The sequence below is a fragment of the Sinocyclocheilus rhinocerous genome, unplaced genomic scaffold (assembly GCF_001515625.1).
Source record: "Sinocyclocheilus rhinocerous isolate Xijiao unplaced genomic scaffold, SAMN03320098_v1.1 scaffold516, whole genome shotgun sequence".
Taxonomy (NCBI): Eukaryota; Metazoa; Chordata; class Actinopteri; order Cypriniformes; family Cyprinidae; genus Sinocyclocheilus; species Sinocyclocheilus rhinocerous.
The window spans coordinates 441,735-467,081 of NW_015660501.1; the positions used below are offsets into that span (position 1 = coordinate 441,735).

Sequence of the window (25,347 nt, forward strand, 5' to 3'; positions counted from 1 at the left end):
TGTGTGTGTGTGTTCACGGTGTGTGTGTGCACTTTGGATGGGTTAAATGCAGAGCACAAATTCCGAATATGGGTCACCATACTTGGCCACACGTCACTTCACTTTCACTATCACACGAGTGCTGTTTTTGTCCCAAATGTGCAAATGTGATATTGATTTTATACAACAGTTCACTAAATAAGAAGCTACTGTGTTATATTTTAGACACAATATTGTATGTTTTTGATCAGTTTTTATATACCTATTAAAGCCACAGCAGAACTGTTGCGTGTCTCCAAGCAACACACAGTTTCTGAAAGAAACTAATTTTGAACAAATCGGGTGAACCAATGATTTAATGGCCCATTCATAAAGAGAGCCGTTTACTTCATTCCTGAATGAATCAGCAGTTTGAATGAATCGAATGACTTACTCAGTAAAACATTTACTGCCACCTACTGGCAATTTTAGTTTCGTATTAATAGAGTCTAATTTAATTAAAAATGATTTCATATTTACATATTAATAAAAAATCTGAAAATAAAAAAATCCATATTAACAAAAAAATTATTTATTAAAGGGATAGTTCACCCAAAAATTAAAAAGAAAATTTAAAAAAAAGAATGAAAAAAATCTTTCTAAACCTACTTTTTGTAATATCTATTTCATGCATTCATCTATCTATCTATCTATCTATCTGTCTGTCTGTCTGTCTGTCTCTGTCTGTCTGTCTGTCCTAAAGCAGCATTGATTTATTTAGCTCTGATCCTGAAAGCATCCAGATGAGAGGAAGTTTATTGTGTTGTACTGCCAGTCAGCTTCAGTCTCCATGTCCCTGTGTCTCTCTCACACACACACTCAGCCCGAGATGACAGAGAGAGAGTGAAGTGCCCTTGGGCCGCACCGATAACCTGCTCCCAACTCACACACACTCAAGATGAACTGCAGGAAATTAACAAGATTAATACAACCATAAAGCGATATCCAGACAGTTCCCCGTGTGTGTGTGAGTGTGTGTGTGTTTGTGTGCTCCAGACAGTCTCCTGTCTGCAGACTCTGATCTGCATAAATACTCCATTACCTTCATCCAGCTTACAGACTTTCTCACAGACCGTGTGTGTGTGTGTGTGTGTGTCAATAAACATGAAGCCAAAGTGTCTGTCAGACAGAGAAATCTCCTGCAGTCAGAGCAGACAGAGCAAAGACTCCTCTCATAAAAGCACTGTGTGTGTGTGTGTGTGTGTTTATATACTCACATGCGATGCGGACGTGCACCTTGCGGCTCTTGGTGGTTCCTGCGGAGCTCCAGGCGACACATTGGCACCAGTAATCTTCCAAACCAAACAACTCCTCCACCTGCTGCCGGGAGATCTCGATCCATGCTTCCCTCACCACCAAACCTGCACACACACACACACACATGCATCAGACTCTCGGCACAATGTCTGGTCCACACTGATTGACAACACGCAGAATTTTTCAAAAAAAAAGTTTTTTTAATGTAACAAGGCAATCCGCAATTTCTGCATTACAAGTACTTGCAAAGAAAGTGTAGCTGCATGAGTTTTCAAAGAAGTGATCAAAGAATCCTCAGGATGGCCGTGCTTACTTATCTAAAAAATATGCCAAGAATGCTTTCTTTTCATGTTGCTAACTAAACAAGAGACAGGATTTTTGTGTAAACATTCCCGTCTCAAAGCGTTCCTGTAGCTCAATCAGCAGAGTAAGCAATCTCAAGGTCATGGGTTCGAATTGATAAACTGTACATGTTAAATGTGCAAACATCAGCCTTATGCCCAATCCTGCTTCAATAACTGGACATCTCTGAATGAGAGCACATCTTCAAAAGATATTAGACTGCATGCATTAAAAAAAACCTTTTAAATTCATGGTTAAAAACTGGCAGCTGTGGTTGACAGAAATTAAATGGAAAAAATAAAATAAAATAAAATAAATAAATAATAAACAAACAAAAAATAACTTGACAAAATGTAAAAAAAACCAAAAAAACCAAATGTACATTACTGATAGCAAATTGAGAAGAAAAGAATTTTAAAAAAAAAGATTTATTAATGTAAAATGTAATCATATGTGTCATGTATGGACTTCTGGGAATGTTCCTTTACTGTTTTCACCATAAATTGTACAATAATTCATAGTTTTGAATTAAACCATAATTAATACAATAATTAATTGTCTTTGTAGGGTCACAAAAATATTATTTGATATGACTAAATCAACATGCCTACATTAGGTTACAGAGGGGGTTCCTATAAACTGTTTTGTTAGTCAAGCCTCTTTGATATACAATATTTAATATTTTAATAATTTAAAAACACATTCATGGTTCTCTGATGTCTATTAATGTTCGCATTGACATGAAGGTAAACATACAATATTTAATCTAGTTTAATTGTTGTGTGTTTAATTTTTGATTGTTTTTATTTTACATGTATTTATTTATTTATTTTAATTGTACTTTTTTTTTATTAATTAGGTTTTTATTAACTCCCTCTCCCTCATAGTCAGATCATGTAGAAATAATAAATGGTAACAATTTGAATACATAACTGCAAAAAAAAAAAGAAAAAAAAAGTTACTTGAAACAAAATAAACATTAAATGAAATAAAATATAAATCAACAATGAAACTTATTTGATCTAATTTAGTTGCCAAGGCAACATTTCTCATTTTCATTTAGTTTAACTTGAAGTACTAAAATAACTAATATTACATAACACTAATAAATAACAATTAATAAAAACAAAAACGTATAAAATGACAAATTAAAAAAAAACTTTTAAATTCATGGTTAAAAACTGGCAGCTGTGGTTGACAGAAATTAAATGGAAAAAATAAAATAAAATAAAACAAATAAATAATAAACAAACAAAAAATAACTTGACAAAATGTAAAAAAAACAAAAAAAAACAAATGTACATTACTGATAGCAAATTGAGAAGAAAAGAATTAAAAAAAAAAAGATTTATTAATGTAAAATGTAATCATATGTGTCATGTATGGACTTCTGGGAATGTTCCTTTACTGTTTTCACCATAAATTGTACAATAATTCATAGTTTTGAATTAAACCATAATTAATACAATAATTAATTGTCTTTGTAGGGTCACAAAAATATTATTTGATATGACTAAATCAACATGCCTACATTAGGTTACAGAGGGGGTTCGTATAAACTGTTTTGTTAGTCAAGCCTCTTTGATATACAATATTTAATATTTTAATAATTTAAAAACACATTCATGGTTCTCTGATGTCTATTAATGTTCGCATTGACATGAAGGTAAACATACAATATTTAATCTAGTTTAATTGTTGTGTGTTTAATTTTTGATTGTTTTTATTTTACATGTATTTATTTATTTATTTTAATTGTACTTTTTTTTTATTAATTAGGTTTTTATTAACTCCCTCTCCCTCATAGTCAGATCATGTAGAAATAATAAATGGTAACAATTTGAATACATAACTGCAAAAAAAAAAAGAAAAAAAAAGTTACTTGAAACAAAATAAACATTAAATGAAATAAAATATAAATCAACAATGAAACTTATTTGATCTAATTTAGTTGCCAAGGCAACATTTCTCATTTTCATTTAGTTTAACTTGAAGTACTAAAATAACTAATATTACATAACACTAATAAATAACAATTAATAAAAACAAAAACGTATAAAATGACAAAAACACAACAAAATCACAAAAATGTAAAAACTAAAATTAAAGTGAAAAGAAAAGGCTTAAATATAAAATAGAATTCAGAATATTAACAAAAACTATAATAGAATATCAGTCATACTAAAATAACACGTATTCAAGAACATTTCCCTCATATTGTCCAAATCTGTATGACCGTGGAACTCAGGTTGTTGTAAAATGTTCACACGAAATTGCATAAATCAGTCCTGACAAAGCTGTTGACATTTTTGTGTACAAAGTTCCTCAGATGCCCTGTGAACAGCTTGTGAGTCTACAAATCTCCCACCACGTCAGTGCCGATCACACCGATGTCACATGATGCAAGCGAGATGTTTTTATATATATTTTAGTGCTCTGCCAGCAGACTTCTGTTCTACATGTATAAATAATGAACCCCTCAATGTCTCCATGAAATATTCCCTGATAGAAATCAATAGTTCACACTTACCCTCTCTGTGTTTATTTGTTTAGTGCTTTGGGTTTTTGTGTTTATGGCAGCATTTGGTGCAGAATGCTGGATGTGAACGGAAGAAACCTGTAGCCTTGAACAGAAGGAGTGAGGTGAAAAGACACACTTACACACATGAATGTTTAAACAAACATCACTCATGGTCAAGCAGCTATAAAAGAGAATAGAGCAGGATTCACACAGGATGAGGTGAAGAATGATGATCTAACTTTATGGTTTACACACTCAAGAACTCGATGCAGTGAGTGAAACAGACAGACAGACACACTGCAGGGATTTTGTGTTGTTTTCTTTAAAATATCCTTACAACAAGATACATTTATTTGAGAAGCAAATTTCATAGGATATAAGACTTGCTTTCAGAGAATATATCTATGTATGAACAAATAATGTTTTTTTCTTCTTGTATTAAGCATTAATTTTACATTACATAATTTATGCTTAAAACATTTTCCACTCAAGTCAAGATCATGAGAAAATGGATGGAAATCAAGATGTGATCATGAAAAAACAAGACAAAAAATAATAATGCATGGTCTCTTAATTCTGTAATTTTTCTTCTTAAATTATTTAATTTGCTTTAATTTTGAAAACAAGAAATACTTATTAAGAAAATGATTTTTGCAGTGCACACACACACACACACACACACACACACACACACACACACACACACACACACACACACACACACACACACACAAAGAAATAGAACTACTAATAGACATAAGTAATTAATTTCACATGTGTTAAAATGCTTTTGCAGATGGACACACACACACACACAAACACAAAGAAATTGAACTACTAATAGACAGACAATGTGAAAGAAAAAAATTGAAATACCAAACAAACTATAATTATTTAAAACAGATGTTAAAAAACAAATAGGAAACTCGATTTGCATCACCTAAAATTTTTGCAAGGCAGCAGGAACAATACAAGGCGGCTAAAGATGATTAAAAAGATGCAAGAAAGAAATGACCAATCACAAATCAGTATGCAAATAAATGTAAGTAAGAAGACCAATCACTAAACAGAATGCACTGTCAATTACATTTTGTGTGCAAAACATTCTATCGTAGTCACTGGGAGATTCTGAGGAACTTTTATCTTAAATTTCTTAAAAATTATGAAGTGTACAAAAAATAGTGACGGTACATCTCAGGCTGAAATGATCTATAAATTGCATTTTTGCACTATTTGCATTTTCTGGAGAAATCTTTTTCTCCATATATATCTGCAGTTAATTAAGCTCACGAATAGTCGCTTAACGTACAAAAATTTTTTTGGGACGTGGAACTCGGCACAGTTTGTCATTCCACATATGTAAGTATTCCACGTTTGTTTTGTATGGGGTGTCAAATAATTGCAGTGTATAATGTTAAATGCAGTATTTCAAGACAAAACAAGGTTGCATGTTGTAAATAGAAATGTACAGTCAGAACTTTATTATGCACACAAAATTCTGAATCTAAATGTGATTTTTGTGCAAAGATGCAATACATTTCATCCACAAAATGCTAATCTTGTAAACGAGAATTGCATTTCATTGATGAAAGGGGTTGTTTGGATTGCAAAAATATGTAGACAAAATTCAGAGCATGAGCATTTTGTGGATGAACTCACAAGTTGCTTTTTGGTCAAACCCTCAAATCTCTGAGATACTCTGAAGGAAGGACCAGAGCAACATCTATAGACCAATGTAAGTCTGTTTTTGTAAGTTTTTTTTTTCTCCTGTTTTATTGTCCAGCAAGTGAAAATCATCTGCCTGATCACTTAAGGTACCAGCTCACCTCTCGTCAACAACACACATGATTTGAGGAATCATTCACGACTGAACACAATCACTGCAGGACGACCCACACTGAACCTTAACATTTAATGTTAGAGGTTTGTTCAAAGCACTATGAGCACTAGCAATAATAATATTGCCTTAAAAACACCTCTAACATTGACTGCTGGATGAATATCAATACAGCGCAGCCTTGCAAGCATAAAAACGCACAAAGCATGTAAAAGCACACACACATAAACGCAGGCAGAAAATCAATGACAGCAATAATGGGATGGGGTGCGTTTACAACGAGATCTGTTAGTAGTACACACAAACACACACACACACACACACTTTTGTTTTGGCTTATTGTGAATAAAAACTGAATTCCTGTTGCAATTTTCTCTTTGGGACGTCTGTCAAGAACAGACAAGGCAGATGAATCTGAAACATTGAAAAACTGTGCATGCGAGTATATTGTTCACAAACATACTCTACTGTTCAAAGGTCTGGGGTCAGTAATATATTTTTTTAAAGAAATCAATTGCTTTATTCAGCTAGGATGCAACAAATAGATCAAAAGTGACAGTAAAGACATTTATAATCTATAACAAAAGATTTCTATTTCAAATAAATGCTGTTCTTTTGAGCTTTCTATTCATCAAAAAATCCTGAAGAAAATGTATCATGGTTTCCACAAAAAATATGAAGCAGAACAACTGTTTTAAACATTGACAATAATCATAACTGTTTCTTGAAGAGCAAATCAGCATAGTAGAATAAATTTCTGAAGGGCCATGTGCCACTGAAGACTGCTGAAAATTCAGCTTTGCATCACAGAAATAAATGACATTTTACATTATATACAAATAGAAAACAGTTATTTTCAATTGTAATAATATTTCACAATATTACTGTATTTTTGATCAAATAAATGCAGCCTTGGTGAGCAGAAGAGACCTATTCCGAAAGCATTCAAAAATCTTACCGACCTCAAACTTTTGAACGGTAGTTTATATTTTCAATAAAAGAGCATCAAGCCTGCGACGTTTAAATGCAATCCCAGAATTCAAATTCAGTTGCATAAAAGCAGCTAGAGTCAGTAAATTTGATAAATTTCTGTGAATCAGTTCAAACTGTTATAGCCAATGAATCAAGTGATTCAAGGATTCATTTTCACGATCACTCCAAAAAACATTCATGGATGTCCCTGTGCAGCATTTTTCATGCATTAAAAATATTAGATGAATACTTCAACAATATTTTTTTTCTAATTATGTTATACATTCAGTTTTTACGAGCTCAAATCCCATCACTATTGCCCACCAAAAGATAAATGATCGTTCTTCTAGAAAACAATGGAAACTTACTTGACTTTGTGAATATGGCGGACGTTTTTCTGAATGCCGTTCTGTTGTGTAAATATACTAACACGTCTGTTTAAACGAGGCCCTCTGAGTAACAAATAAATGCAGCCTTGGCGAGCAGAAGAGACTTCTTTAAACATTTAACAGTCTTACAATCCCCAAACTTCTGAACATGATAGTAGATAATTAAAATCTTTAATTTGTTTAATTAGCACTTATTCATCTTCTTCATACCAGTACAGTAACCAGTAATACCAATATGCCAATACCCATCTGCTCTGCGCTCATGGTTTTTATGTCACTGCAAGTTTCCTTGTATAGAACATTTTGAAAGTGGAAAAGAAATGACTATGAATTGTAACACATTAGCATTTGACTATCACCAAAAGTGGACCTGGATCACTCACTGTTCTTGGCTTTTACTCTGCATTCTGTTGTCGCAATGTGAAAAGATATTTATGCATTTGGCAGATGCTCGGACTTTGCATTGAATGTATACATACCATATCATCAGTTCATGCATTCCCTGGGAATCGAGCCCTTGACCTTGGCACTGCTAATGCTATGAGATACAGTTTGAGCTACAGAATCGTGACCGAAAAAGACAACAGACACTGTGTTTTGCTCACCTGATTAAATCAACAACACTCTTAAAAACAGAACAACAATTTTTGGCTCCTCAAACATATGTTAAAGGTTCTTCATGAAACCATAAAACCAATAAAACACCTTTTTTATTGAGAGTGCATACCTTATTTATTTAATTATTTCACTCGAAATCTCTAGTATCTTCTGTTTAAAAGACAATTATTAAAGAATAATGTTATCGATTTAACTGCACTGACACTATCGGAGGAGGACAAAATCTGAACTGAATTGAGCCGGATGACACTAACTTTGCAACATTGACACTGTTATTGAACTGAATTGAATCAACATTGAACTTACTTGAGCTGAATAATGACTCTATTGTAGATTCGTTTTTGTAGCTACTTACACACTGAAAAATATGATGTAGGACTTACTTTGAAACAATTTTCACTCAATCAATCTTTACTTTATTTGTCCCTCAGAAATTGCTAGCAAATTTTACAAAGACATTTTACAAATTTTAAATGTAAAAAATTTTACATTTTAAAAATGTAAAATTTAAAAAAAAAAATGTAATTCAAGAAAAAATGTTAAGTAGAAAGACTGAAGTAGTATTAAATTTTTTTTTACGGTGGCTGAATTAAACTTGTTTCATAATGGATGAACTTTGCAACACTGACAGTTTTTGAACTGAATTGAATCAACATTGAACTTACTTGAGCTGAATAATGACTATGGTAGATTAGTTTTTGTAGCTACTTATACACTGAAAAAGTATGATGTAGGACTTACTTTAAAATAATTTTCATTCAGAAATTGCTAGCAAATTTTACAAAGAATAAAAAAAATGTAAATGTAAAAAATGTAAAAATGCAATTTTTTTACAGTGTGGCTGAATTAAACTTGTTTTATAATTGAACTTTGCAACACTGACAGTTTTTGAACTGAATTGAATCAACATTGAACTAAATTGATCTGAATTCATAATTGCGAGATATAAACGCAGACTTGCAAGATATACACGTGCAATTCTGAGAAAAATATCAGAATTGTGCGATATACTGTGAATCACAATTGTGAGAAAAAGAAGTCAGAATTGCGAGATATAAACTCGAAATTCTGACTTTCTTTTTGAAATTCAGACATTTTTTCTCAGAATTGTGAGAATAGTCTGAATTGTGAGATAAAAAGTTTTTTTGGTTTGTTTTTATCCCATGGCGGAAACAAGCTTCCATATATATCCACGGTCAGTGAAAGTGGTCTAGGTCTTGTCTCTGATCACAATTGGTGTTGACTATACTTACTCCCTGTGTCCATAGCAGTCATATAAAGAAGCCTTCATAAAAAAGCTCTCATAACATCACATAAATAATACACAAAACTGTATGTGTCAGGAAGGGGTTTATCTATCTCTCTAGCAGCACCTTTAGCAATGAAAACCATGAATAAAGCAGAGCTATCACATTTTTATTGCACCTCAGAAAAGGCTGTAATGTTTCCGACCCATAAAGGAGAGTGATGCTGTGTGTGTGTGACTGACCCGACGTCTCGTCCACCCGCTCCTCTATGGTGTGTTCTCTTTGATGGACCCACTCGCCGTTGCATTTGAAGTAGATCTGAGCGGCAGGCGTGGCCGTGCAGTAGAGATTGACAGCTTTGTTCTTGATGATGTAAGCGTCCTCCGGCTCCAGCAGGAAGTGTGGGAGGGGCTCTGGAGGGTCGCTGGGGAAGGTCTCCGGCAGCTCACCCAACCCCAACAGGAAGTCATCATCACCTGGGAAAAAAAACACAGACAACATGAAACATCAGGAAGTGAGTGGGAAATATAGAGAAGCGTACTGCTTTTTGATGCATTTCAAAATTTCCATTAGATGATGGGCTTGCAAATCATCGATTCCAGCACGCATTTTTAATTTAGCAAAGATGTATGAGGGTGATCATTTTAATTTAAATTCCAGCACGCATTAAAAAGTCTGGGGTCAGTAAGATTTTCGAAAGAAATTAATACTTTAATTTAGCAAAGATGTATGAGGGTGATCCTTTTAATTTCAATTCCAGCACGCATTCAAAAGTCTGGGGTCAGTAAGATTTTTGAAAGAAATTAATACTTTAATTTAGCAAAGATGTATGAGGGTGATCCTTTTAATTTCAATTCCAGCACGCATTCAAAAGTCTGGGGTCAGTAAGATTTTTGAAAGAAATTAATACTTTAATTTAGCAAAGATGTATGAGGGTGATCATTTTAATTTAAATTCCAGCTCGCATTAAAAAGTCTGTGGTCAGTAAGATTTTTTGAAAGAAATTAATACTTTAATTTAGCAAAGATGTATGAGGGTGATCATTTTAATTTACGTTTTGAAATATATTAAAACAGTTATTTTAAATTGTAATAATATTTCGCATCATTACTAATTTAATTTATACTTTAAAATACATTACAACATAAAAGCACGTTAAAATATAAAACAGCTATTTTAAATTGTAAAAATATTTAGCAGTTATTACTGTTCAAAAGTGGTTATTTTAATGAACATTTTAAAATATATTACAATATAAAACACCTTTGGGTGACAAGTCCGACTCTCTAAGCATTACGCCACGACTAATCAAATATTACTAATCAAACATTATATTTTTATTTATTTTGTAAAATATATTACAATATAAAACAGTTATATTAGTTTGTAATCATATTTCACAATAATACTATTACAATATTACTATTAACAGTTATTTTAAATTGCAATAACATTTCATTACATTACTAATCAGAAGTGATCAATGTAATTTACATTTTAAATATATTACCATATAAAACAGTCATTTTAAATTGTAATAATATTTCACAATATTACTGTGCTTTTGAATGGTGGTGTACAATTGAAGCATTGTATGAAATTAGGTTTAGAATGCATAACACATCTCTCAATATCTCAGAATAAACTTTTGCAACAAAAATTCCCATTACACCAATTTATTCACAAATGTCAGTTTTCTCAGAGCCTCTTATACTGTAATTTGCGTCTGCCGAGCTCGTTTGGGGTCCGGAGAGGCTTCACAAGCAGGAACTGTTTTTGGGTCTCATTATGAAACAGGATCTCACAGTCGTCTCTAAGTGATCCCTGGTTAATGGAGTAACTGCAGCTTATTTTTAGCTCAAGTTCAAATAAGCACGACGTTGTGAGATCTCTGACATTCTCTTTTACGCTCCCTCTATCATTCCTACTCTTTGCTTTGAATGAATAAACTTATAAATGAATGAACAGATGGATAAATAAATTTCTGTCAGGACCACTATCGTCAAAGATGATTGACAATTAGCATACAGTTTGGATTGGCGGTATGGTTCTGTTCTGGGCAAGAACTCCCTGCGCCTCCATGCAGCCTAGCATGGATGAGAGCAGGGAGAGCAGCAATAACCCCCCAGGGTAAACAGAGCAGAACTAACATCAATGTATTACAGATATCGTTAAAGTTCAATAATTGTATGTACACATTTTAGAATTAGTCTGATTCAAAGGAGAATCAGAAGGCTGAATCCCGACTGACAGAGGAGGAGCTGGGGATGGAGGAGGGTAATTAGCTATTGAGCAATGCGAAAACTGCTGATAATACTGAGGGACCGTATATATGAATGCTTAGATAGGTGTCGTATTCCTATAGGTAGATGGGGATCAGCTGAAGGTCAGCTGATGCGAGCTTGACTAACGTGACCTGCCAGAACTAACGCTATGCTTGATGGACAGACAAACAAACTGATACTTGAACGAATGAATCTACGAACTAAATGTGAATGGATGAATTGATTAACAAACAAATCAATGAACATATGAATGAACAAACAAATGAACATGACTGAATAAATTTACGAACAGACAAAAGAACAAACATATAGTGAATTAACAAAATTATGAACAAAATTATGAACATGGGCAAGAATTAATGTATGAATAGATGAATAAACAGATAAAATGAACAAACAAATGAATGAATCTATGAACAAAGACTGGATGTATGAACAAACTAATGAATGAACACTGTATAGACAAACTGAATAAATGAAGGAATGAATCTACAAACAAATGAACAAACAAGAATGGATGAATTAATAAACGGATGAACGAATGAATGAATATGAGAATGTACATGTATCACTGAACAGAGGAATCATTCAAACTGATGAATGAAAGAACAGAAATAAACAAAATGAACGGTATAAATAAAACTACTGAATGAACAAATAAACTTGAATTAATAAAAGAATGAACAGACCAAAGAACATTTTATTTGAACTAATGTAAGAATGAATGAATCAATCAATCAGCAAACAAATGAGCAAACAAGAACGAACTAATTAAACAACAAACTAATAAATATGTGAATGAACAGACGTCAGACTGAATTAATGAATCAGTCAAAAGCTAATGAATGAAAGAACACAAATAAACAGATGAATACATAAGCTAACGAATGAACAAATTAACATGACAGAACAAACTGATGAACAGACAAAAGAGCAAGCATGAATTATTAAAGTAATGAATGAATAAATGAACTAATAAATGAATAAACTAATGAAGGAATAAATTAATGATCTAATAAACTAAATGAACAAAAATCAATGAACATACGAATGAACGGATGAATCACACAACAAACTAACGAATCAAAGAATACAGAAATAGACAAGTGAACAGAAATAAACTAATGAATGAACAAATGAACATGTCTGAATAAATGAATGAACAGACAAAAGTACAAACATGAATTAAAGTAATAAATGAACAATTGAAGTTATGATTGAATGAAAAAACTAATTAAAGAATGAACAAATGACAGAATAAACTAATAAATGAATGAACAAAAATGAATGAATGAACGAATGAATGAACAAACAATCGAATGAATGAACAAATGAACATGACTGAATAAATGAAACAGAAAAAAAGAATATATGAATTAAAGTAATGAATAAATATGAACATATGAACAAATAAATGTTCAAACTAATGAAAGTATGACGGAATAAATTGACAAGCAAACTAATAAACTAATGAACAAAAAATAATCAAACATGAATGGATGAATCAATCAACAAACTGACAAATAAAAAACCATAATTAAACAAAGAACAGAACAATGAAAAAACTAATGAATGAACAGATGAACATGACTAATATAATGAATGAACAGACAATAGAACAAACATATTAATTAAAGCAATGTATGATCAATTAAAGATTTGATCAACTTAATTAAAGAATGAAGAAATCATTCAATAAATTAACAAACTAACGAACAAAACCAATGAACTATGAATGAATCAATTACCAAACTAATGAACCAAAGAGAAAAGAAATGGACAAATGAACAGAACAACAAAGAAACTAATGAATGAACATGAACCAATAAATTACAAATTAATAAATTAATAAATGAATATAAATCAATTCAATGAACAAGAATGAACAAATCACAGAATAAATGAACAAATTAACTAATAACTTGAGCGAATGAACGAAAAACTAACAAGCATACGAATGAATAAATCAATAAACTATTGAATCCAAGAACACAGAAAAAGACAAATAAGCAGAACAACAAATAAACTAATGGATGAACAAATGAACATGACTGAATAGACAAAAGAACAATCATGAATCTAAGTAATGAATGAATATATGAACAAATAAATGAACAAACTAATGAAAGAATGAACAAATAAACAAACAAATGGTTGAATTTCAATTCAATTCAAGTTTATTTGTATAGCGCTTTTCACGATGCAAATCGTTGCAAAGCAGCTTTACAGAAAATTTAAGTTTCTACATTATATTTAGTCATTAGAATTGATGGACAGATCAGTTAAAAACTCTCCTGTTCATGTCTGTAACACAATTTCACTGCCAGCACAAATGCAGAGATCTTCAATATTACACAGACAGACACACACACACACGCACACATGCACATAATGGATGGATCGTAACCCAGGACGCATCGATCCCTGGAGTCATCAATACATACACCGGATACTACCATTACACTAATACACACACAGTAAAAAGACATGGCACGAGCGGCAGATTATTATTGAATGCCTCCATTAGATGCCCGCTGACCCGTCCGATGGCACGCAGTCTGGCTCATAACTCTTCTCTGACTGTCTCACACACACACACTGAGCTGCTTTCACCCCATATTAACACTCTGTAGGGTACATTACCTTCCATTAACGGGTCACGGCACAGCCATGCTATCTAATGATGGGCCGAGGGGCGCGTCTGTTTTGTTTGGGTCTGTGTCGTGTTTGCAAATGTTATTATGAGACAAATGATCTGAGATGATTCATTTATTTAAATCCCAGATTAATCTTATACACACAAACAGTCTCACTGTTATCTACTCTATTAAAACACACAAACAAACCTGATACTCTTCAAATAAAAGGCCTGAAACATGCGTAAAGTGGGGGTGGGAATTTTTAGAAACCTCACAATTCAGTGTGACTCAATTCTGGGAATCATGATTCAATCCTAAATGGGTCTATTGAATACCAAATTTAAACTATTAAACATATTTACTTATATGTACTTAATAAATTAACTAACTAAATAGCTTCAAAACATAAAAGCAAACACACTTTTCGATCAAGAATGGATGAATGAATATGTGAATGAACAAAAATCAATGAACATATGAATAAACAGATGAATCGTTCAAAACGTCATGAATGAAAGAACACAGTAATAGACACATGAACAGAACAATAAATAAACGAACAAATGAACAAGTGAACACGACTGAATAAATGAATAAACAGAAAAAAAGCAAACATATTACAAATTGTAAAATAATGAATGAATTTATGAACATACGAACAGACTAATGCAAGAATGAATGAATGAATAAATAAATAGACGAAAAAATATAAATTAAATGAACTGATTAAATGAATCTAAGAACAAATGAATAAACAAGAAGGAATAAATCTACAAATGAATGAACAAACAAGAATGAAGGAAATAATCTACAATCCAATGAACACACAAGAACGAATGATTCTGCGAACGAGTGAATAAAAACAACGAGGGAATGAATCTATGAACACATGAACAAATAAGAATGAAGAAATGAATCTAAGAACAAATGAACAAGCAAGAATGAAGGAATGAATCTACAAACTAATGAACAAACAAGACGGAATGAATCTATGATCACATGAACAAACAAGAATAAACGAATGAATCTAAGAATAAACGAACAAACAAGAATGAAGGAATGAATCTACAAACTAATGAACAAACAAGAATGAAGGAATTAATCTATGAACGAATGAACAAACAAACAAGAATGAAGGAATGAATCTATGAACAACTGAACAAACTAATGAACAAACAAGAAGGAATGAAACTATGATCACATGAACAAACAAGAATAAACGAATGAATCTGAGAATAAACGAACAAACAAGAATGAAGAAATGAATCTACAAACTAATGAACAAACAAGAATGAAGGAATGAATCTAAGAACGAATGAACAAACAAACAAGAATGAAGGAATGAATCTATGAACAACCGAACAAACTAATGAACAAACAAGAAGGAATGAAACTATGATCACATGAACAAACAAGAATAAACGAATGAATCTAAGAATAAACGAACAAACAAGAAAGACAAACTAATGAACAAACAAGAATGAAGGAATGAATCTATGAACGAATGAACAAACAAACAAGAATGAAGGAATGAATCTATGAACAACTGAACAAACAAGAATGAAGGAATGAATCTATGAACGAATGAACAAACAAACTAGAATGAAGGAATGAATCTATTAACAACTGAACAAACTAATGAACAAACAAGAAGGAATGAATGAATCTATGAACGAATGAATAAACAAACAAGAATGAAGGAATGAATCTATGAATGAATGAACAAACAAACAAGAATGAAGGAATGAATCTATGAACAAATGAACAAACAAACAAGAATGAAGGAATTAATCTATGAACAACTGAACAAACTAATGAACAAACAAGAATGAAGGAATGAATCTATGAACGAATGAACAAACAAACAAGAATGAAGGAATAAATCTATGAACAACTGAACAAACTAATGAACAAACAAGAATGAAGGAATGAATCTATGAACGAATGAACAAACAAACAAGAATGAAGGAATGAATCTATGAACAACTGAACAAACTAATGAACAAACAAGAATGAATGAATGAATCTATGAACGAATGAAAAAAACAAACAAGAATGAAGGAATGAATCTATGAACAACTGAACAAACTAATGAACAAACAAGAATGAATGAATGAATCTATGAACGAATGAAAAAAACAAACAAGAATGAAGGAATGAATCTATGAACAACTGAACAAACTAATGAACAAACAAGAATGAATGAATGAATCTATGAACGAATGAACAAACAAACAAGAATGAAGGAATGAATCTATGAACGAATGAACAAACAAACAAGAATGAAGGAATGAATCTATGAACAACTGAACAAACTAATGAACAAACAAGAATGAAGGAATTAATCTATGAACAACTGAACAAACAAGAATGAAGGAATGAATCTATGAACGAATGAACAAACTAATGAAGAAACAAGAATGAATGAATGAATCTATGAACGAATGAAAAAAACAAACAAGAATGAAGGAATGAATCTATGAACAACTGAACAAACTAATGAACAAACAAGAATGAATGAATGAATCTATGAACGAATGAATAAACAAACAAGAATGAAGGAATGAATCTATGAACAACTGAACAAACTAATGAACAAACAAGAATGAATGAATGAATCTATGAACGAATGAATAAACAAACAAGAATGAAGGAATGAATCTATGAACGAATGAACAAACAAACAAGAATGAAGGAATGAATCTATGAACAAATGAACAAACAAACAAGAATGAAGGAATTAATCTATGAACGAATGAACAAACAAACAAGAATGAAGGAATGAATCTATGAACGAATGAACAAACAAACAAGAATGAAGGAATGAATCTATGAACGAATGAACAAACAAACAAGAATGAAGGAATGAATCTATGAATGAATGAACAAACAAACAAGAATGAAGGAATGAATCTATGAACAAATGAACAAACAAACATGAAGGAATTAATCTATGAACGAATGAACAAACAAACAAGAATGAAGAAATTAATCTATGAACAAATGAACAAACAAATGAATAAACAAGAATGAAGGAATGAATATATGAATAAATGAATGAGAAAAGGAATGAATCTATGAACGAACAAATGAGTGAATAAATGAAATGAAATAATATGTGTATGAACAAAAAGCATTAATTTGGAAAAGAAAACACTGAAGCTTAACACAGTCAAAGCACTCGTTTCTCACATCCTGCGCAATGAAGTTTTAGAATCAATGCACAATCTATTTTTTTTTCTTCCACCCAAACATAAAGTATGTAAAGGTCAGAAAGAACGTGGAAAATCATCATGGAAAACTGAATTATGTTATAAGAAAACTTGACTAAAGTTATAAGGGAAAAATTAAATGCTCCTGAAGTGTAGAATAAGTCCTTTGAAAGCTTTCTCTTTCTCTGGCTGTTCTCCAGTGCTCTTCTCATCGTCTCTCCTCTCAGGTGCCAAAGGGTCCGGTGGTGGTTCAGATGATTAACTCTCTTAATAATGGGGCTTAAAGACCAAGCTGGGACCTTTCACACAACGAGTGAGAGTGAGAGGGGTCACGTTTATTAGCTTAACCTTCCGGAGCGTGAGTGTGAGTATATTATTGATGAACAGTGAACGGTCCAGTACTGCAGGAATATTCCAGGTTAAATACAACTTAACCTCTATCGATGGCGTCTGAGACACGTCGAAAAATAAAAATACTATTATAAAAAATTAATAATAAAAATAATAATAATCTGGGTGTCAGATTATTAAATAAATAAAAATAAATAGAAACAATGAAGAAATTAAGTACTGATGCAATAGCATGAGAAAAAGAATGCTAAATAGATACCGATATATTGTTAATAATCAAATTAACTAACATTAATTATATTAATCATTTACAAATATTTAGTCTCTTTACCCTTACAAAAAGCATCATGAATGTCTGATTTTTATATAAATGAATGAAAGACAAAAAAACAAACAAAAAAAAACAACAACAAGGGGACCTTTCACACAACGAGTGAGAGTGAGAGGGGTCACGTTTATTAGCTTAACCTTCCGGAGCGTGAGTGTGAGTATATTATTGATGAACAGTGAACGGTCCAGTACTGCAGGAATATTCCAGGTTAAATACAACTTAACCTCTATCGATGGCGTCTGAGACACGTCGTCAGCTACTACAGAAAATAATCCCACCGTTTCTAAAAACGAGCAGAAATCATGTTTACACTAATGAATTTCTAATGGACGTCTATGGGCCAAGACATTCTGAAGGGAATCAGTTTTAATCTCTCTATCACATGGCTGCCTTCGAGTTTGTCCAATATTATTCAGACAAGCTGCTGCTTCATTAAATGGACTTATCCAAATAATAATAATAATAATAATAATGTTAATAATCAAATTAACTAACATTAATTATATTAATCATTTACAAATATTTAGTCTCTTTACCCTTACAAAAAGCATCATGAATGTCTGATTTTTATATAAATGAATGAAAGACAAAAAAACAAACAAAAAAAAAACAACAACAAGGGTCTCAAGTACTGATGAGAAAAATAATGCAAAATTAATACTGGTACATCAGTATATAATTGTTAAAAATTATTATATTATTATTTAATAATTCATACCATTTATGCAACATCATAAAGAAAAAATGCTGAATAAATGAACATATAATATAATTAATAAATTGATGCATTGAAATAGTATAGTATGTATTGATGCAAAATCATGAAACAATAATGAAAAACCAACATCAATAATATTATCATTAATAATCAGATGAATTAACATTCATTACATTACAATAATTATTTACAAATATTTTCTTTACTCTTACAGAAAGTACCACAACAAACAGCCCTATGTTTATTTGCAGTGTTGCTCCTATCCCTGCTCGACTTCCATTGTAAGTTTATACAAGCATAAGGACAAGTCAAAATCCATGTCTGTCAGACTTGAGAGCAAGCCACAGATGCTGTCCATAAACATTACATCAAAAAATAACCCAGAATATTCTTTAATAAGAGCAGAGGTAATTAATGCGATCATAGATCAAACATAAATGACACACGGCACTCCATCAGCACTCCAGCAATCCACTTCCTGTGTGTGTGTGTGAGAGAGTGTATTAGACACAAAGTCAAGGAGAGGCAATGCAGCGTGGATGAGCTCTTATAATCAACAGTGTTTATCACTCGTCTCCAGACTCATCATTTACACTGCACACTATGATAAACATCACGTTTAATTACTGACCCAGCATGAGGACACACACCGCCAAGAGCAGCCACCACTTCAAAGCTATCAGGAGTAACCAGACTGAGCCACATATATGTGTGTGTGTGTGTGTGTGTTTGTTCAATATCAGCCCAACACATGCTCATTTAAATACAGACAATAGCTGTGTTTGCTCTAATGAACACTCATGTGAACACTCATCCATCATACACATGACACACACACACACACGACTAAAGCTCAGCTGGACTCTGTCTGACACACACGTTTACTTCCCTTCTGACTTCTATTGTTGTTAAATAAGCTTATTATAATTATTATAGACTAAACCGAACCATAAAATACTAATGGACATTTAAAACAAGAAATGTATAGATATTTTAAAATAGGTACAATTTAATTAATAATAATAATCATACCATGCAAAATTAATTCATATAATATTCATTATAATTTTAAAATAAATAATTATGTATATGTGTGTGTGTATATATATAAATTGAATTGTATAATATATATTTTAATTATACAATATCACTAATATTATAGTAAATAAACAATTAAACATTATACAGGTGTGTATATATATATATAATAGTTTTTATTAATATTTAGATTTTCTATATTTTACTTTTCATTGAAATTTTAGTTTAGTTTAGGTAATTTGTTGTGTATTTTTGTCTTTTTATAATTATTATTTTTTTTAATATGTTGATATACTTTTTTTATTTATTTTTATTCAGTTTTATTTTTTAGTTATTTAAGTATGTTAAGTCAAACAAAATAAAATTTTTTCCTAGCAACTAGTTGAAACAAAACACTTTTATTTATTTATTTTAAATTTCAGTTAATGTGTTTTTTTATTTTAGGTAACTTTTTTATTTATTTATTTATTTTTATTTTATTAAAATTTTTTATGGTTTATTTAACTATAATAACCCTGTTCTGGGTTTGGCTATGTGATGCCAGTGCAGGGCCTCGTTCATCATTCATAAAAACGATGAACATTAACTGTTGCGTTGAATTTAAAACTTACATGCAAATAGTTTTTATGAATGTTTCACACAGAAATGTGTTCTGCTTGCATTTCATGAATGATATTATAGAGGCTGATAAACGCAAACAGTGACACTGGAGCTATTAAAACGGACTCTCTCTATGTCTCTGTATACATAACACATGTATGTTTTGGAAAGGTCTGCGCAGTGTAATTTAGTAACTGTGGTTTTAAACTGGGACCAGATACAGTGTATACAACACACACACACAGAAGACGCAGTGACAGAGGGCTGCTTTCCGTCCTCATTATTTGTGACAACAAAAACGTCTGTCAGCATCAACTCCACGCTCTCAAAACATGAACATCATTACAGACAAAGATAAACTCCTTCATTTCATCAGACAGCAAACTCACAGAGCTTCAAAGCTCACCGTTCCTCTGAAAAACACATTTCAGACAGTGCATTATGAGCGAATGCTCAACAAAAGCAATAACAGATGCAGAGAATGGAAGTGAGCATAAGAACTTCATAGTAAATTTTGCATGTCATGCTTCAGATTTGAACAAAAGCCTGTTACCTAGATGACGAGAAACAGATGGCATTGTGGGTAAACCGTCAAACTGCAGAGTTTAAAAATCAAGCATGAATAAATAAGATTTTTATAAACAAAGTATAGACTTCCTATGTCATTCCAGACACATATGTATGAAAAAAAAAAAAAAAGGTAATTATTTTACAATTCAGAATTTTTTTCTCGAAATTCTGAGATGTAAACTCTGCGAAAAAGTCAGAATTGCAAGATATAAACTTAGAATCACAACATATAAACTTGTAATTCTGAGAAAAAGTCAGAATTACGATATACAGGTGCATCTCAATAAATTAGAATGTCGTGGAAAAGTTCATTTATTTTAGTAATTCAACTCAAATTGTGAAACTCGTGTATTAAATAAATTCAATGCACACAGACTGAAGTAGTTTAAGTCTTTGGTTCTTTTAATTGTGATGATTTTGGCTCACATTTAACAAAAACCCACCAATTCACTATCTCAACAAATTAGAATACTTCATAAGACCAATAAAAACAATTTTTTTAGTGAATTGTTGGCCTTCTGGAAAGTATGTTAATTTACTGTACATGTACTCAATACTTGGTAGGGGCTCCATTTGCTTTAATTACTGCCTCAATTCGGCATGGCATGGAGGTGATCAGTTTGTGGCACTACTGAGGTGGTATGGAAGCCCAGGTTCCTTTGACAGTGGCCTTCAGCTCATCTACATTTTTTGGTCTCTTGTTTCTCATGTTCCTCTTGACAATACCCCATAGATTCTCTATGGGGTTCAGGTCTGGTGAGTTTGCTGGCCAGTCAAGCACACCAACACCATGGTCATTTAACCAACTTTTGGTGCTTTTGGCAGTGTGGGCAGGTGCCAAATCCTGCTGGAAAATGAAATCAGCATCTTCAAAAAGCTGGTCAGCAGAAGGAAGCATGAAGTGCTCCAAAATTTATTGGTAAACGGGTGCAGTGACGTTGGTTTTAAAAAAACACAATGGACCAACACCAGCAGATGACATTGCACCCCAAATCATCACAGACTGTGGAAACTTAACACTGGACTTCAAGCAACTTGGGCTATGAGCTTCTCCACCCTTCCTCCAGACTCTAGGACCTTGGTTTCCAAATGAAATACAAAACTTGCTCTCATCTGAAAAGAGGACTTTGGACCACTGGGCAACAGTCCAGTTCTTCTTCTCCTTAGCCCAGGTAAGACGCCTCTGACGTTGTCTGTGGTTCAGGAGTGGCTTAACAAGAGGAATACGACAACTGCAGCCAAATTCCTTGACACGTCTGTGTGTGGTGGCTCTTGATGCCTTGACCCCAGCCTCAGTCCATTCCTTGTGAAGTTCACTCAAATTCTTGAATCGATTTTGCTTGACAATCCTCATAAGGCTGCGGTTCTCTCGGTTGGTTGTGCATCTTTTTCTTCCACACTTTTTCCTTCCACTCAACTTTCTGTTAACATGCTTGGATACAGCACTCTGTGAACAGCCAGCTTCTTTGACAATGAATGTTTGTGGCTTACCCTCCTTGTGAAGGGTGTCAATGATTGTCTTCTGGACAACTGTCAGATCAGCAGTCTTCCCCATGATTGTATAGCCTAGTGAACCAAACTGAGAGACCATTTTGAAGGCTCAGGAAACCGTTGCAGGTGTTTTGAGTTGATTAGCTGATTGGCATGTCACCATATTCTAATTTGTTGAGATAGTGAATTGGTGAGTTTTTGTTAAATGTGAGCCAAAATCACCACAATTAAAAGAACCAAAGACTTAAACTACTTCAATCTGTGTGCATTGAATTTATTTAATACACAAGTTTCACAATTTGAGTTGAATTACTGAAATAAAGGAACTTTTCCACGACATTCTAATTTATTGAGATGCACCTGTAAAGTAGTAACTAAAGTAAAGTACTAAACTAAAGTAAGTAAAGAACACATTTTAGAAATGTACTTTTTTCAGGTTTATTATACATGCAAATATATTTTACTATGAGTACAGACCAAACAAACTGTTGAACTGTTTTGAGTGTTTTCTAATATCCGCTCCTTTTTTTTTTTTCATTTTCATTTTGTAGCAGCCCTTGTTTTTATTTAAGAGAAAAACTTTTTTGCAAATGCAAATGAAAAATATGGAGAAAGAATGTTCATAGAGCAACATTTTCATATGCAAAAAAATATTTAGGTTTATCTGCAGGTGAAAGTTCAACCTTGGTGTGAATATAGATTCATAGATATGCACCGTGTAACAAGATTTTGAACAGAAACATTCATGTTTGGTATTCTTATCCCATTAATGGGATTTGAACCTACAACATTTCAGTAACCCAGATCTAACCCCATGGCTACACCACCACAATTGATCTACCTATGCATTAAAATTCATTACATTAAAACTAACTATTGTACATCACCTCCACAGAAGAGGCCGTACACCAATCACTAATAGAGGAACAAATCTGATCCCTCACCAAGGAGTGATCATCATCAGCAGGGGTCAGGCTGATCTCGTCCGGGGAGGTGATAGATGAGCGTGTGGTGCGAGGCGTACGGGGTGAGGGCAGGGTGTCCCAGGTGTTGTAGCCTCTGGGCGGAGGAGTTGGCATCTGAACACCTGAGCGCTGACAGCAGTTTTCAGCATTAGACATCCAAGCTTCCAGGAGTTTCTCCCTGTCCCAGTCTAAATTTTAAAGGGAAACTTGGGTCAGTATGCATGGCCAAAAAAACAACAACAACAGTACATGAGGAGTCACAGAGATACTAAAAATACACATTCTTTCACCTATCAAATCATTTTTTCAGTGGAATTCACAGCTGATTCAAGTGTTTCAAAAAGGCTGTTCCTCTGGGTGGAAAAACCTACCCAGATGTTCCGTAGGTTAGTTCCACATAGGATATGAGAGCACTTGCCTGTCTTCATATTAAACCTGCCAGTCATGGCTGGTATACTCCCACATGGGAGGAAAAAAAGGAACTGAAGTATGCTATTAGCAATAATGAGTAACCATTAAAACACATTTCAAGACATTCACTTCCTAAAAAAAAAAAACGGGCTCCAATTTTATGCAAACAGAACAAAAGTTCCTCATCCATTAGTTCAAGGCTATGGCATGGGATGGTGGTGACATATAAAAAGGACATATACTTTGATACCTTCGAATGAACTTATCGGTCAACATCAATGAAGTGTGCTGGGATAAGAAAAAATAAGAAATGCCACTTCCCAGAGGAAATCCTGGAGACAGATTCCAGACGTTGAAGGCAAGATAACACATTCCACAGTCCAAGGCAAAACACATCAACAAACACATACTGTACAACCAAATAAAAGTTGCTTCCAAAGAAAGAGGCAAGATTTTCCCAACTGAAAATCCTCAAAATAAATTACACCTGCTAGCTCAATCGTCTGTACTCTACTGTGTATACCATCATAGTCTTAGGAGTCAAGAGTGTGAATTTGGGTTTAAGATTAAAAGAAGGCGAAACTGCATATTTGAGCCTCGGCTGGCGGTCTCCAGAGAGGCAGTGGCAATAATAGCAGCGCACATGAATCAGAGCTCTGCCCTTTTCTCCCATGGGCTCTAGTCATCTGAAACAAGGCCTGCTAGACAGCCTGCTCACATAATTGGAGATTATTAAAGAAAGCACTGATCCAATTATGAGTCTAGTGCCAGAGAGTTTAGCAGCTCTAAACATGAGTAAATCTTGTAAAATTAAGGGAAAGGAAATATTTAGGTCTGCTTTGTGAGCATGGATGCTTTTCAGATCCCTCCAAGGACAATACCATACCTGTTTCCAACAGCTGTAAATGCACATGAAGCTATATTCTTCATGAGTTAGGAACTGGAAGGATTGCGTCAGAATGAACCTAATAAGCAGGCCTGCACAGAATATGTGCCCACAGATGTACACAGAATTCAAACGGCCATCCCACACAAAGTTTTACAAATTTGCATGTTTGTTTGCTAAATAATTTTTTTTTATTGGTCTTATGGAGTATTCTAATTTGTTGAGATAGTGAGTTGGTGGGTTTTTGTTAAATGTGAGCCAAAATCATCACAATTAAAAGAACCAAAGACTTAAACTACTTCAGTCTGTGTGCATTGAATTTATTTAATACACGAGTTTCACAATTTGAGTTGAATTACTGAAATAAATGAACTTTTCCACGACATTCTAATTTATTGAGATGCACCTGTATAAACTAAATTACAGGTTTACATCTTGCGATTTTGACTTTTTTTCTCAAAATTTTTAGTTTATAACTCTCGATTTTGACTTTTTTCCTCCAAATTCTGAGTATATATCTTGCGATTTTGACTTTTTTTCTCAATTCTGATTTAATATCTCGAAATTCTATTTTTTTTCCCCCTCAGAATTCTGAGTTTACATCTCTCGATTCTGACTTTTTTTCAGTATTCTGAGTTTATATTTGGCA

At 32.8% G+C, this 25,347-nt stretch overlaps 1 protein-coding gene across 1 annotated transcript in view; it reads right to left on the reverse strand.

The window, feature by feature from the left end:
• The window catches only part of LOC107725175 (netrin receptor UNC5C-like), a 115,781-nt gene extending 92,224 nt beyond the window's left edge, over positions 1 to 23,557 (reverse strand). Inside the window, exons 1-4 of the mRNA XM_016534347.1 lie at positions 23,381 to 23,557; positions 20,782 to 20,788; positions 9,444 to 9,677; positions 1,236 to 1,379 (exon numbers count right to left, since the gene is read on the reverse strand). Coding sequence (XP_016389833.1) covers positions 1,236 to 1,379; positions 9,444 to 9,677; positions 20,782 to 20,788; positions 23,381 to 23,557 — 562 coding nt within the window. The remainder of the gene's footprint in view (positions 1 to 1,235; positions 1,380 to 9,443; positions 9,678 to 20,781; positions 20,789 to 23,380) is intronic.
• Positions 23,558 to 25,347: the final 1,790 nt, after the last annotated feature.